At 50.5% G+C, this 15,305-nt stretch overlaps 1 protein-coding gene across 1 annotated transcript in view; it reads left to right on the top strand.

Annotated features, from left to right (window-relative positions):
* The first annotated feature begins 10,242 nt into the window (after positions 1-10,242).
* IQCA1 (IQ motif containing with AAA domain 1) overlaps positions 10,243-15,305 on the top strand; it is a 155,192-nt gene continuing 150,129 nt past the window's right edge. Inside the window, exon 1 of the mRNA XM_043578245.1 lies at positions 10,243-12,807. Coding sequence (XP_043434180.1) covers positions 12,797-12,807 — 11 coding nt within the window. The 5' untranslated portion in view covers positions 10,243-12,796. The remainder of the gene's footprint in view (positions 12,808-15,305) is intronic.

The raw sequence follows: 15,305 nt of genomic DNA, 5'->3' as shown, positions 1-15,305 counted from the left end.
TTCCATGGAAAATAGAACTTCCTCCTCACCAGAGATCCCTGCATTGTTCCGCAGACGAGCGAAAGGGATTGGGTTTGGTAGGTGATCGTCCAGGCTGGCACACAGGCCAGCGTGAGAGTGAGGACAAGGCCTTTGTGCTAGGCTCTGACCATGAGGGAACCAGAACCACTTTCAGAGCCCCAAGACATTCAGCAGAGAGAGCCGGGCTACAGGCAATTATTTATTAAAATAAAAATCACCCTCGTTCTGTCCAGCCCTGATGAATTAACTGGTACTGTGCCAGCCCTCCTGCCGTGAACAACTACGCAGTCGGGCAAAAGTTGTGTGTTAACATTTTCCAGGCATTTTCAAACAATGCGTGGTACAGCAACCAAGAGAAGACAGAAGCAAAAGTGATGCAATCATTTGCAAGATTAGGTCGAAGAAAGACTTTGGCTGCCGTCCTGCCTACCCTCTCTCTCTTGCTCACTCTGGTGGAGCCGACTTCTGTTCTGTGAGCCGCCCTACAGAGAGGCCCCTACGGGAAGGAGCTGAGGGAGACCTCCAGATGACAGCCAACCCAGAATGGAATTCTCCAGTCCAACAGCTCAGGACAAATTTGGTCCTGCATTTGGTCCTGCCAACAAAGTCCTAAGTAAGCTGGACGCCAACGCCCCCATGGCTGAGCCTTCAGATGAGACCACATCACAGCTTCCCCCGTGAGTATAGCCTGTGAGGAGCCTATGGCTAGAGGCACCACTGTGCTGTGAGCAGATTTTATATCCACACAGATGCTGAGATGATAAATGTATACTGTTCTAAGCCACTAGGTCAGGATAATCTGTTCTGCAGCAATATAAAGCTAACATAGAAAACAAATAATAAAGATATATTATATTATATTATATTATATTTATTATATAGATAATTATTAAAGCCAAAGTTTGCTTCTTTGGCTGTATTAATAAAAATGATAACCCCTAGCGAGACTCATCAGGGAAAAAGAGAAAACACAAATTGCAACTATTACGAATGGCAAAAGAAATATCATCACCAATCACACAGGTATTAAAAGGACAGTATAGGAATATCACAACCAACTTACTATCATAAGTTCCACAAGTTACATAAAATGATCAGGTAGCCTGAACCACACAGCTTCCAAAACTAAGAAGAAATGGAAAACCCAGATAGCACTATATCTATTAGAGACATTGAGTTCTTAATTTTAAAAACCTTCTCACAAAGACAACCTCGGGTCCAGATCATGTCCAGCAAACCTTTCAGAAAGAAATAACAACCACCCTATGCAAACTTTTTAAAAAATACAGGAAAAAAAGGGAACATTCCCCAACTTATTTTATGAAGCTAACATTACCATGAGAGCAAAATCTCACACAGCTGTCAGAGAAAATCACAGACTCCTATCCTTCATGAATGCAGGTGCAAACCTCCTCAACGATATCTTATATATAAAGTGTAGCAGGTGCCTGATAAGGATAACCCATCAGGTGGGGTTTCTCCCAGCTATGCATTCAAAAATCAAACAATGTACTTCCCTACATTAACAGAATAAAGGGGAAAATCATATGATCCTATCAAAGACTCCAAAAACATCAGCAAAGTTCAACACCCTTTCAGAAAGACACCCATGCTTATCCAGACACTGGATTCATGAGAAAGGTACCACAGAAGAGCAGGGGGAAAGGTGGTCTTCTTGTGAACAGGGCTGGTAGATTTGGAAGTTCCTACAGGAAAAAAAAAAAAAACAAGATTTAATCTCTATTTCACACTTCATAGAAAAACTAAATCTTTTTTTTTAATTTTTTAATGATATATCATTTTTGAGAGAGAGACAGAGATAGAGCATGAGTGTGGGAGGGGCAGAGAGAGGGAGACGCAGAATCCGAAGCAGGCTCCAGGTTCCGAGCACAGATCCTGACACGGGGCTTGAACCCACGAGCCGTGAGATCATGACCTGAGCTGCACTCGGACACTTAATCAACCGACTGAGCTACCCAGGCGCCCCAAAACACTAATTCTACATAAATTATAGATCTAAATGTGAAAAGTAAGACAGTACAGCTTCGGGAAGACAACACAGAGGAATATTTCATCACCTTGAAGTAGGCAAAAAAAAGTTCTTAAACAGAACACAAAAAAATCACTAATCATAGAGAAACAGATGGATATGTTAGGCTTTATTAAAATTAGGAAATGCTATTCACCAGAAGACATCATTAAGAGAGAGAAAAAAGCAAACCATGTGGTGACAGGAGCTATTCTCAATAAATATATTAAACGTGGGCTGATGTCAGAATGTGCAAATATCTTCTAAAAATGGGTAAGGAAAAGACAGGAGTTCTAGTGAAAGTTTGCTCAGTGATTTCCACCGGTGCTTCACGAAAACACAACAAAGGATATCCAAAGGGCCAGACGGGCACGTGAAAAGGTTCTCAGCACCGTGACCCATCCGACAAATGCCAATCACAAACACAAGGAGATGATGACACCACGATTTCAGAGCAAAAAGACAGGAAATTCCAAGTGTTGGTAAGCGCGTGGAACAACAAAACCTACTGCTCGAAAAACTGAAGATCTCGCTCTCCCTCTCCGTCTCCCTCTCCTCTCTCTCTCTCTTCCTCAGGACAACGTCACAAAGTCTTCCTTTATAAGGGAGAAATACTCATTGGAGTCAGTCGGGTAATGCTTGCCTGTGGGGAAAGGACACAGGATGCGATTAGGAAGGACACAGAGCACTTGGGGGATCCTGCTCGTCTGTGTCTCTGTCGATGTACTTATGAGTGTTTGCAGACTGGGAAAACTCCTTGAGCAGTAGGCTGGAGAGCTGCGTCCTCTTCTGCATTGACTGTAATAAAAGGTAATTTTATTTTAAGTTTATCTATTTATTTTGAGAGAGAGAGAGAGAGAGAGAGAGAGAGCAAGCTCGTGAGCAGGGCAGGGGCAGAGAGAGAGAGAGAGAGGGAATCCCAAGCAGGCTCTGCACTCTCAGCACAGAGCCCGACGCCAGGCTCGAACCTCAGAACCGCGAGATCGTGACCTGAGCGGAAGTTGGATGCTTCACCAACGGAACCACCCGGGGAGCCCATCAACATAGCTCTTACTATGTTCATCTGCATTTCGTGTGTCAGACAACTAAAAAGTCTGAAATCGTATCCACAGCGTAGAAACGCAGAAGTCAGCAACCCGCTGGGAAGACAGGAGGCAGGCACGTGACCCGGGTGCTTTACCGCTTAAGGCTCAGCCCAGCATCAACAGGCTGCACTGGGTATTTGAACCAGGAAGACGCCCCGTGGGGTCTGCGATGAGCCCATCCCGAGTGCCGTGAGGTCCCTGGCACCCTGGCCTGCTACAGGGCAGCACCGCTTCTCAGAGGTGTGGCATTTGTAGGGAGCAGGGATAAACAAAGGAGCAGCAGAGAAACGGCTGGAAGACAGACGGGGTTCGAACGTGCACGTGAACGTCTCACTAGGCTTCTGCCTGATTTCTTTAAACGGAGATTCTATTCCTATTAAGTCTGGCCGTGGACTACGATAAATGAGTAGATTAAGTAAGTATTTTCTCTGCTGTTAAACTGCATCTTACTGATGCACTCAGGGCCCCTGGCAATTTAAGTCTCGAAACACCTCTCATTAATGTTATCGCTTTTGTTTTATGCGCTACGCGGCTTTTATTTGCAATTAGCTTTCTACCCTGGGTATCAAGAGCTATTGTTTTGCTAGGAGCATTGTGAAAATCACACAAGAGGAGGGAAACGGTTTGAGAGTCAAACAGAAACAAAACAAAACAAAGCAAATTGGACGGACACGTGCTAGTTATTCGGAAGTAGGATCAAAATACAAGGAGACGGTCATTTGTGAGGCAGTTTTAAGACTGAATTTATCAATGGCTTGTGGGAATCATGTTCATTTTAAAAGACAGCAGGTGTTAAAACAATGAGGAGTGACCTCCTTTGCACCTGGGTTACAAAAGCTGCCTCAATGTTTGTGGGGGGAAAAAAAACAGGATAATAACAATAATAATAATAAAAAACATCCTGTCTTTGGCTAGTTCCTTTTCATTTTTTTCTCACGCTGGACAGTTTTATTTATAGATAATACAGCAGCTTATAAGAAGCACACACACACACACACACACACACACACTCATTTCCCAGGGGAAGTGATGTTTATTTGACGTAAAATAACTTGGCTGTTTGTATCATTAGTCTGAGTTCCATCCAGACCATAACGTTCGGATTACTAATATCCATTTTAAATCTGTTTCCTAGCATATGCTCAACAAAATCCATCAAATAAGACTCATTTCCAGTCCGATATCCTTTGATATGTTATTGTAATAGACTGGAGAGAAGCCAAGTTTCACAACTAAATGCTCTGCTGTTTGGGCACGTAGATTTCAGCTGCAGGGTCGACTGTGTACCTATCACTGTTATTAAGCCAAGATCTCTGCTACACGCACCCCACGGAAAAACCTGCATGCATCAGATCCTCGACATCTGGGATTCCTCCCACGATCACCGCAAACCCCCAAATCAGGAATGCTGCTAATTGAGATGTGGATTTTGAGCGGACACCTTGGCAACCCCAGCAGCTTAAGGGATTAGCTGCCACATAACAGCAGGTGGGTCCTAACGTGTGCCAAGTGCCCTACATCCATTATTCATTGAATTCTTACAATAATCCTTTGAGGTAAGGAGAATTGCCCCTGTTATAAATTACAACATGTCGCTGACATCGGACGTTGGTCAGGAGGAGTCAAGAGTGTAAATGGCGGGTCTTGGGACACCAGGGGTCTGCCAACATTTACTTTCATAACCGTGATCGGAAGAAATGAATACTCTGTTCACTTCCAGTTCTGGATGCAAACGTAAAAGGCTCCCTGTGCCACCCGTTAGCTTTTGTGCAGACATAACATCAGATGTAAAAAGGGGCGTGTCACGGCAGAGGGTTTGGCATCTGACAGGTTAAAATACGCCTCTTATGAGCAATGACATTTTGTGCTTAGAAGCCTAGAAAACGTGTCTTACATTTGAGAGAAGTCCTTCCAATGCACTTTGAACCTTACACCTTTCCAGCCTTATCTGTCCTGCCTTCGCCGCCTGCGGACCCGCGGGTCTCCCCAGACACCTACGGGAGCTGACTCAGAGGCCGGCGCTTCCCGTCCCCCAGCCTTGAAGTCCCAACGCATCGCTGGGGGACTCCTCTACCTGAGCCCGTGAGGAAACGACAACTATCAGCACGTGGCAACATAAAACCACTCAAGGAGCCACGCCACGCTCTGAGGACGTGGGGGGTGTGATAAGCAGCATCCCCACGCGGGGAGGCGGTGGGGGAGGGGGCTTTCAGGAAATCTGGAACTGGACCCAGGAGGGTCCCGGACCCGGGACAACAAGCCTGCACGTCCCGGTGGCCCCTCTGGGGCTGCTGTCCTGCCTCGTCTTCCTCACTAAGCCGTGCCAGCGGTCACACTTGGCTGCTGCAGCTCATGGTGTCTCGGTGCCCTCTGCTCCCATCTTGCAGGTGCCCCCCCACGTGAAGCACCCCAAAGCCTCCTCCCATTCTGCCAGCAGCCCGGCCTCCCTGCCCATCACCGGCACTGGGCCTTCAGGGTCATCTCTGATTTTCCCTCCGTGCCACACCACGCCTCCTGTGAATGACACTTTCTCAGTACTTGACATGGTCTCCTCCGCTCTTGACCACCTGTTCAAAATGCCCAAGTCCTGGGGCGCCTGGGTGGCGCAGTCGGTTAAGCGTCCGACTTCAGCCAGGTCACGATCTCGTGGTCCGTGAGTTCGAGCCCCGCGTCGGGCTCTGGGCTGATGGCTCAGAGCCTGGAGCCTGTTTCCAATTCTGTGTCTCCCTCTCTCTCTGCCCCTCCCCCGTTCATGCTCTGTCTCTCTCTGTCCCAAAAATAAATAAACGTTGGAAAAAAAAAAAAAGATTCTGAAAAAAAATGCCCAAGTCCTAATTCGTGTACACGTGACATAAAACTTGCCATTTTAAGCGTGTGGTTGGATGCCATGGACCATGTCCACAGCACCGCGGGGCCATCGGCACTATTTCCAAGATTTCCCATCACCCCCACCGGAAGCTCCATACCCATTAGGCACTGACACCCCCACGCCCGGCCCCCGCTCACCTCGAACCTACCTCTATCTCTGTAAATTTGCCACAATAGGGATTTCATGCGAAGGGACGCCACGCAGGATCTGTCCTTTGGTAGCTGGCCTGTCTCCCTTCGCCTAAGGTCTTCAGGGTTCCTCCACGTTGCTGCAGGTGTTGGCCACTCATGCCTTCGTGTGGCTGAGTGTTACTCCAGAGCACGGACACGCCGCGTCTCTTTCAGCCGCTCACCTATGCTCCCCGCTTTAAGACCCTCTGCGCCGGGTGACCGCGTCGGCTCTCCTGCTCAACCAAACCTCAGACCCCGGAGCAGCCCCACAGCTCAGTCCGGTCTTCTCTGCCTGCCGCTGAGCGCACACAGCACTGGCTCCGATCTGTGATGCCAGACCTGTTCCCAGGTCAGACGGGACTACTGACTCCCCAATGAATGTGTCCCCACGCTTCTGCTTTGATGCCTCTCCTTTGCCTGGCATGTTCTCCTTCTATCCCCTCGGGCCACAGCCCTGCTCGCCCTGGCATGGCCAGCTCCGATCCAGCCTTCCGCTTTCCCAAGGCCACCTTGACCCTCTCAGTTCTAAGCTCACAGAAGACTGGATGCGGTGGCATTTGGCCACCTCTGACCTTCATCTCCTCTGCTCCTCTCTGAAGGCAGAATTCCCATCTGAGTCACCGGTTTTCCCACCGCACGGTGTCGAGTACTGGGCTTTGTCGAGGGCCAGCACCAACAAACATTCGCCGAACTGACTTCCTCCATATCGTGACTGTCTGGGAGGTGAACTTTGCCGGAGACCTAGCAGTCGGACTATGAGGCCGTGGAGAAAGACATTTACATTTTGAATGGAATCAAACGTCGACGGTTAGGGCGAAACACAGTAACCGCGGAAAAGATAGCAATCAGTTTAGAGGAAATTACTGGCAAGGTGAGTCAGACTTGGGCCTCAGGGGTCTAGCAAAGCATAGAGGGTGGTCGCTCAACAAAATAAAGGTAGTATTTTCAGGGAGAAGAGAACCGGAGATCACTGAGGCACGGCAGGATGGGACTCCGGGATGGGACTGGGCAGGACAGAGCACAAGACAGGGAGGGCAGGATGGGGGAGCTATCTCCTCGGGGCAATGTTGCCGCATCTGTGCCCCGCCCGTGCCGCCTGTGGGAGCCCTGAGCCGTCCCCTGGGCAGGGTACTTGGTCCGGCTGTGTTTGGTGCAGACAGCTTGGTCTTCGGGCAGAGTGTCTGCTTGCCTTGTCGTGTTTAGCCTTGTGGTCCCTGGGAAGGGTGAGGGGGTCGTCAGTGGAGGAGGAGGGCGCGGAGGCTGGGTCCCTGAGGTGGTGGTCCCGGAAGCGTTAACCGGCGTCCCGTCTCGATTGGTCAAGTGGCTTGCACACCATCTCCTCCTATGAAAGGGCAGAGCTCAATCTTGCAGCCTGGGCTCAATCTTGTCAGGCAGAGGTCTAGACCCAGGAGCTGCTGTTATCGTCAATCAGGTGCCAGCCTTCCAGAGACTTAGGTACCAGCGAAGAGCCAATCCCCCATCTGGTTGAGTTGTCACCGTGCCACGTTCAGCGGAGAGGCTCCGTGTGGCAGGTGACTCCCAAAAGAAAGGAAACTCAGGCACTGATCCCAGTGAACTTCATGTGGAGCCACAACAGACCATTAAAAGGATGAGTGAGTTCTCAGGAAAGGAAGCAGAGAAAGCAAGTGTTATCATCTTGGGTTCCCTCGAAAACAAGGCCCAGCTGACGAGCCCGGTTCTCACTTCCCATGGTCACAAAAGGCACTAGTACAAAAGGACAAGGCCGTAGGTACGACAGAGCTGTGTGTTAGCAATGCACTTGGCCGAATCCTTATTTCATGGAGTCATGGAGGACAAGGAGACACGTGAGCCAGAGAGAGGATGGGGGGCCGGGCGGGTTTATAACTTGGCACCGGACGACAACTCTGACACGTTTCCAGAGCTGTGCTCGGGCTCCCTGGCTTTCTCACAGGGAACATCCTGGAACTGGACGGGGTGGGGAACACACTGAGTGGCACGGGGGGCTCGGCAGGAGAGAGCGGAGGAAGGGCTGCAGGTTTGGTCGGCTGCGAGCACCGCCTGAGTCAACAGCGTGACGTTAATGAAGTGTTCCCGGCCCCCCACCCGGGAGGTTGTGTTTCACCGGGTTAGGTGTGAGGGACACCGATGGAGAACAGCATGACAGAATGATCGCAAGGGAGCTCACCGTCTTGCCGTGGCAGAGAACTTGAGGGTGCTCACCCTGGAATCAGGAAGACCGGGGCAGGGGCACCAGGGCTTAACCATTCACAAGGCTGCGCTGGTGGAGAAGGGTTGGCCTGGAGTCTTGATGTCAAGGAATAACGGCGAGTTGGGCACAACCAGAGTGGACTTTCTAGAAGGGCCGGGTGGTCCCTCTCCCCAACAGTGTGTTGGCAGAGCAGGGGCGCTCAGGAGACAGGAATGTCCTGGGGCTTGAGGCCTCTGACACGATCCGTGGACACTGTCCGAGGGCTCTTCCAGACCTGCTGTTCCCCCAGGAAACCAGCCTGTGAAAAGGAAGTCTGAGACCTTCTGGAAGGTTATCGCCTCTGTTCCTTGAAGGCAGAACACCGCCAGATCAGCTGCACGGTGGGGACCATGGCGCTTTGCTCAGAAGGAGCATCAGCGAGGATCTGCCCGAGTGACTGCATATGTGAGAAGATACATTTTCCCAGAGACCTGGCAGTCTGACCATGAAGCTGCATAAATTACCAAATACTGAGGACAAAGTCACCTTCTCTACGGTACCTACCTGATGAGGCAGCAACGGTGTGTTCGTTCGTTCGTTTTCTTAAAGGATAAATGACTTGAGAACCACTGGTGTTCAGCGACTCCTCATTAAGACAGTTGTTGTTGCCAACAAAATGGTAGTCGTCAACGGTGTAGCCTCTGAAGTGAAGCTGTTGGGTGGTTTGAAGACAAACCCACCGTCCACACACTGTGGTCTTGGACGTACTTAACCTCTCAGTCTCAGTTTCCACCTGTGGAAAACGGGGGTGAAATTATGACTCCCCTCATGATGGAAGTGGGAAGGCTAAGTGAACGGATCGACGTCAGGTCCTAAACAGTCCCTGCCAGAGAGAAAGTGGTCAGTAAGCGGTCTGCAAAGCTCGCGGGACATAATCAGAGAATGACCACATCTGTTCTCCTGCTACGCAGACTTGGGGAGACCTTGTTCCCATCTTCCCACACTGAGTGCTTGTTCATCCTTTGAACGTGACCCCTGTCTTTTGATAGCTGGGTTTCGCCACCAAGTGATTTATTTCCTAGAAGAGCTCGAGTTACGTTGCTGAATGTGGCCCCCTCGACAGCCCATACCGCCTGCTTCCAGGCTGGCAGAATCCCAATTTGGTTCTTTTATCCACCTGTCTGTCATAATGCAGGTAATTCCCGATTTCTCTAAGGCAGTAATGGTGGTCCCATTTCCCAGCCGGTCCTGTTTCTTTTTTTTTTTTTTTTAATTTTTTTTTTAATGTTTTTATTTATTTTTGAGACAGAGAGAGGCAGAGCATGAGCAGGGGAGGGGCAGAGAGAGAGGGAGACACAGAATCCGAAGCAGGCTCCAGGCCTGCTGTCAGCAGAGAGCCCGACGCGGGGCTCGAACTCACAGACTGTGAGATCATGACCTAAGCCGAAGCCGGACGCTCAACCGACTGAGCCACCCAGGCGCCCCTGGCCGGTCCTGTTTCTATCTCCAGATGTCACCGAGTGAGGGTGCAATGTCTATAGCTGCAGCACACATTTTATGACCTTGAGGGAAGCCATCCAACATCTTCAGGATGACAGCCTCAAAAGATGGAAAAACCATCAAAGATTGATGATGTCACCGAGTCACTGAAATAACCACCTCTAAACCTCCCTTGTGACCACCTCTAAAACTGTCTCACCTCTATTCTTGTTAAGGGACACTATAAATCCTCTGATCTTTTTAAAGTTTATTTATGTATTTTGAAAGAGACTGAGACAGAGCAAGTGGAGGAGGGGCAGAGACACAGGGAGACAGAGAATCCCAAGCAGGCTCCACACTGCCAGCGAAGAGCCTGGCGTGGGGCTTGAACTCACGGAACTGTGAGATCATGACCGGAGCTGAAACCAAGAACGGGACGCCTAGCCGACTGAGCCACCCAGGTGCCCCTAGATCCTCTTCCTGTGTAAGCCATTAGACGTTGGGTTTTCTATTACTTGTGTTGGAAAACATGTCAATTCACCCATGAGTGCTGTATTTCCTGAGGGCTTTCACATTTGGGAACATCACCTTCAGGGAGTAGAAATAGCCTGGGTCACATTTTCCCCCCAAACCTTTGTAAACGTTGCTACCTTTTCATCTTACATTGAGAGCCACCATGGAGACATGTGAGGCCACCAGATCCCCCCTACCACTTCTGAAGTTCAATAACACATCCAGGATATCTCAGGAGTTGGTCGTTCTATACCTTTTTCCTGGGACACAGTGAGGACTTTTGATCTGCAGATTTGGTTCTCTTATTTCAGAGATATTCCCTTATATCTTGGAAAAAGTTAATATCGGAGGACTCTTTTTAAAGAAATATCAACTGACCCCTTCCTAATTGCTTAAATGGTGCAGTCTTTTCCCTCTACGTCCAACTACGTTCACTGAAGTTGATCCAAGCTTTTCGTGTAAGTCAGTAATTCGGGTGACTTGTGCCCAGTCTATTTCTTGGTCTTTCTAATTTGGTTTCTCTGGTGGGTGTTTCTGATTTTCATTTCGTTGCCTTAGCTGTATAATCCCTCTCCTCTCATGGTGCCATTTCATCATTTCTTTCAGCCCTTATTCTCTTCAGTTAATGTTCATGTTAATTTGTTCTAGAACCTGGGACACATGTGATGAATTTTCTTCTCTTTGCTTACATTTTCTTCCGGGCTGGGTTCTTCATGTGTCTCGCCCACACTGTAATTCTTTTTTTATTGCTTCCCCTGTTACGAAAGCCTTCAGCTTGGGTAGTGGACTTACTGCTTCTGTCTTGTTCATATTAAAATGGATTGCTCTTTGTAAAACCTTCTATTTGTTCAAATATGTGAACAGATTTTCCTCGGCTGCTTTCTCACTGTACCTGAACGAGTTTGAGAGCTGGAAGATTGCATTTTTACCCATGTTTCCATGACCTGTATGTATATACAGTGAGGACTAGGGCTGACCCCCCCGCTGTGAGCAAGAGTGAGATTCTGGTAAACTCCTGCCCCCACCCTTGTTAGAAGCCTTCCCTGTCCCTGTGACAAAAATGTCCTTGGACTTTGAATCTCTGCCTCAACTCGGTGCAAAGGCCTAGAAAGTGGCAAGCCCTAAGTGCTTTTTCCCAGCTCTGGTCGGGTCCTGGGGCAGCAGGGGCTGCTTTCTACTCAAGATAGTTTTGTCTCCCCTGCATTTCCCTGGTGGTTTGCTTCTGTGCTCACCCTCCCGCTCTGTGGATTCACCAAAAATTCGCGGTATTTTGTCTACTTGGTTTCCTTCCCTAGTAGGGATTTGTGCGGAATGGGAATGAGATTCAGATGCCATGATCCGGCAGCGGGCTTCTAGTTCACTGAGTACCGTTTTTGTCATTTGTAGCACAAAGCTGTACTTAAGTTTTTAGTTCTTTCTTTCTTTTGCTGATTTATGCGACTCTTTTGTTCACTTCATTAGCGACGGTGGGAGCCAGGTTCTGTGATCCAGACTCAGGCTGTTATTTTTAGGTGGATATCTTCTCCAGGCTCGCGGCGCCGCGTTGGTCCTGAATATATTCCTGCAGGGACTGCGGGTTCTAGAATTTGCAAATAAATCTCAATAGTTCCGAAAGAAGAAGGAAGAAGGGCAATGAACGAGACCCTCATGGCGACTTGCTGCTAACTAACATCCACACAGCATTTTCCATTTACAACACACTAGCTCCTCGCCTCGTTTTCATCCCCTCCCAGAAGGACGGGACTGCTTGTCCTGTATCCCCAGAACCTAAGTCTGCGCTTGGCCCAGAGGAGCCCAGTAAAGGTTGGAACAAATGAACGGCTGTTATCCCATTTTACAGATGGGAGACTGAGGCTACAATCAAGGACCTGGTCCAAGGCCACATATCTGAAGGTGGATGAAAGCGAGGCAAACAGAGAAGCCGGAAGACGACGCGGAGGACGACGAGGCGGTGGGAGGCACCCGGGGTGGCCCCCGGAGGCAGGTCCCCAGCGGTGCCCTCCGGGAGCTCCGCCCCCCTACCGGGCAGCACCTCCCCTCCGCGGGACCAGCGTCCCTCGGCGCCCCTGCGCGGTTGCCACGGAAACCAGGCAGCAGCGCAGGCGCCTGGAGCTCAGGGGGCGGGGCGCGCGCCGGGCCGGAGTGAGCCGGCACTGCGCATGCGCAGCGTCTCGGTTGCTAGGTTCCGCCTCGCGTCGCGTCGAGTGGCTACGGTAAGGTCCCGGAGCCTCGGGGTGGCGACGGGAACGTTCGAATCCCCCTCGGTGCCTGCGCGTATCTGCAGGTTGTCGCCTTTTCCTGCCGAAAGTGAGAGGATCTCTCCGATCCCTGTCCCCCTCCTCCGGAAGGACCTCTCCGTGGACGCCCCTGGCGGTGTCCAGACCCCTGCAGCCGGCCGCCCTTCGGAGGGACAAGGAAGAGCTTCCAGGCGGGCGAGGGAAAGAGGGAAAGTAGCCAGCCATGTCGAACGCGTAAGTTATGGGCTGCCGGCTTAGAGGCATGGGGTGGGCTTCTTCAGACGGAAGGATAGCTTCCTCTGCTTCTTTTCTTTTTTTCTTTTCTTCTCTCTCCCACCCTCCTTCTTATATTGCAGCAAACATAGGCCCACTGTAGAGTGTCCGCTTCTTGGGGACACGGAAGGCCATCCACTTAGGTGTCCCTCCTCCCTGGCCCACCACCCTCTCCGCCCATGAAGATGCGCTCCCGCAAGCCCGTTGCCCGTGTCTGCTAAGCCCTCGCCGCTGTGTTTTCGAGGAAGCGGTACCTTCAGTAGGTTCGGTACTTGGCCTGCTTTTCCCTTGACCTGGCTCAGTAGTAAATGGATTGCTTTGTGGAAACACGCGGGGCCCATATTAAGTCAAGAAAGGAGTTACGGAAGCTTTGTGGTACCGCATTGTTCACCACACCCCTACCGTGTACGACTTGTTACTGTTGTTGGTTTTTTGTTTTTTTCCCGTTTTATAGCTGAGGAAGCAGGCACAAATAGACAAGTAGTTCATACACAGCGCGTCCACGACATTTTTTTTAATGTTTATTTATTTTTGAGCCAGAGAGAGACAGAGCATGAATGGGAGAGGGTCAGAGAGAGAGGGAGACACAGAATCCAAAACAGGCTCCAGGCCCCGAGCTGTCAGCACAGAGCCCGACGCGGGGCTCGAACTCACGGACCGTGAGATCATGACCTGAGCCGAAGTCGGACGCCCAACCGACTGAGCCACCCAGTCGCCCCAAAGCTTGCTATTTCTAACCCTGTTTTTAGGTGAGAAAACCAGAGCAGAGAGGCCAAGGGCCTACTGAGATGTTGCGGGTGGGGAAGGTCAGGGGCTCTGTCGTGCAGGTGTTGAGTTTGAAGAGCCAATTGGACACACACAGAGGTCAAGTAGGCCATTGGAGGGTCAAGCCTCGAGTTCAGGAGAGAGGTCTGCGTGTGAAATAGAAGCTCGACAGGTGTTGGTATGTACATGGGCTTTATTAACACGGAATGAGGGTAGACAGAGAGAGAGAGAGGGGTCTGAGGACGAAGCCTGGAGCTTTGAATCATCTGTGGCAAGACACTGGGGACCAGATACCAGCAAAGGAATCGAAGGTGTGATCAGTGAGGAAGAAGCAAACTCGCGGGGCCCCGGAAGCCAGGTGAACAAGAAGTAATGTTTCTCCCAGAGCGGGGAGTGACAGACTCAGACACCGCTGAGGAGAGTCAGAGGAGAACCGAAAAGGACCATCCATTTAGCAGCAGGGGGTCGGGTGGTACCCTTGACCCTCAGTGGGGATGCCGCAGGGAGGTGGCCAGGAGTGGGAGGGGGAGACCTTGTAGACAGTGAGCACCGCCAACTTTTTGAAGGAGTTTTGCTTTAAGGGGCGGCTGGGTGGTTGAGCGTCTGACTTCGGCTCAGGGCATGATCTCGCGGTTCGTGTGTTCGAGCCCTGCATCGGGCTCTGTGCTGATAGTTGGGAGCCTGGAGCCTGCGTCAGGTTCTGTGTCTCCCTCTCTCTCTCTGCTCTTCCCCTGCTCATTCCCTCTCTCTCTCTCTCTCTCTCTCTGTCAAAAACGAATAAACATTTAAAAAAAGGTTTTGCTATAAGCTGGTGAAAGGCTGTGGGGCCTGGAGAAGGGAGAAGTGGGGTGATGATAGTGGGGGGGCATGAGCCCCAGCGGGTGGCTTAAGGTCCTGGCCTCCCTAGCCCAGGGAAGTGAGGAGGGTAGAGTCTGTCAGCAAATGCTGTTCTCGGGGCAGACGTCTTGTGGGGGCCTGGAAAAATGGTAGACGGACAATGGAGGCACTGAGGGGCAGTGGTAATACCACCTGATGAAATGAGGTTCAAAGCTAGGGAGTGGGGTGGTGGGAGGAACGGGGCGAATGGCCCGGACGTGGCAGTGAGGAGCAGGGACCTTGACCCTGTGTCCCCACTGTGGTTAGAGGAGCCTGGGGGAAAGGGAGCCTCTCTTTGTGAAGCCTGCAGGGGAGGACAGCTGAGCCTCCTTTAAGCAAGAAAGCCGAGGGAATATCCTGGAAAGAGGACAAACAGCTAGAAGAACTTGAAGACTTACCCTGAAGAAAATATTTGGGGGAGAACGGCCAATTTTACAAGCTTTAGATTTTCCATGGAAGTACTCGGTAGGTCTGAATGGTCCAGTCTTCCCCTCCCCCACCCACCCAGATACAGAAAAGCTGCCAAAATCTAGAAATAACAATCTGCTTGTTATCAACTGGCGTATCGTGTTCTCCACCCACAATCCTCCTGACCTCAAGATCTGTAATATTTCTTGGTCATACGCTCAACCCCGAAACCAGTCTTGTACTTAAAATTCTGCGCAGTCTCACGGATAAAATGCCACCTTCTCTTTACAAGGCGCGTGTTAAGCTTTTAAGAACGCCTTCACATCTGTTATCCTGTCCCACGGCAATACCTGGGGGCATCCAGAGAGGAAGCATTGTTACCCAGATTTGCCACTTGAGCAAGTAAAGGC

The sequence above is a fragment of the Prionailurus bengalensis genome, chromosome C1 (assembly GCF_016509475.1).
Source record: "Prionailurus bengalensis isolate Pbe53 chromosome C1, Fcat_Pben_1.1_paternal_pri, whole genome shotgun sequence".
Lineage (NCBI taxonomy): Eukaryota > Metazoa > Chordata > Mammalia > Carnivora > Felidae > Prionailurus > Prionailurus bengalensis.
Note: the sequence above shows the minus strand (reverse complement) of the source record. Positions and strands in the feature narration are given on the sequence as shown.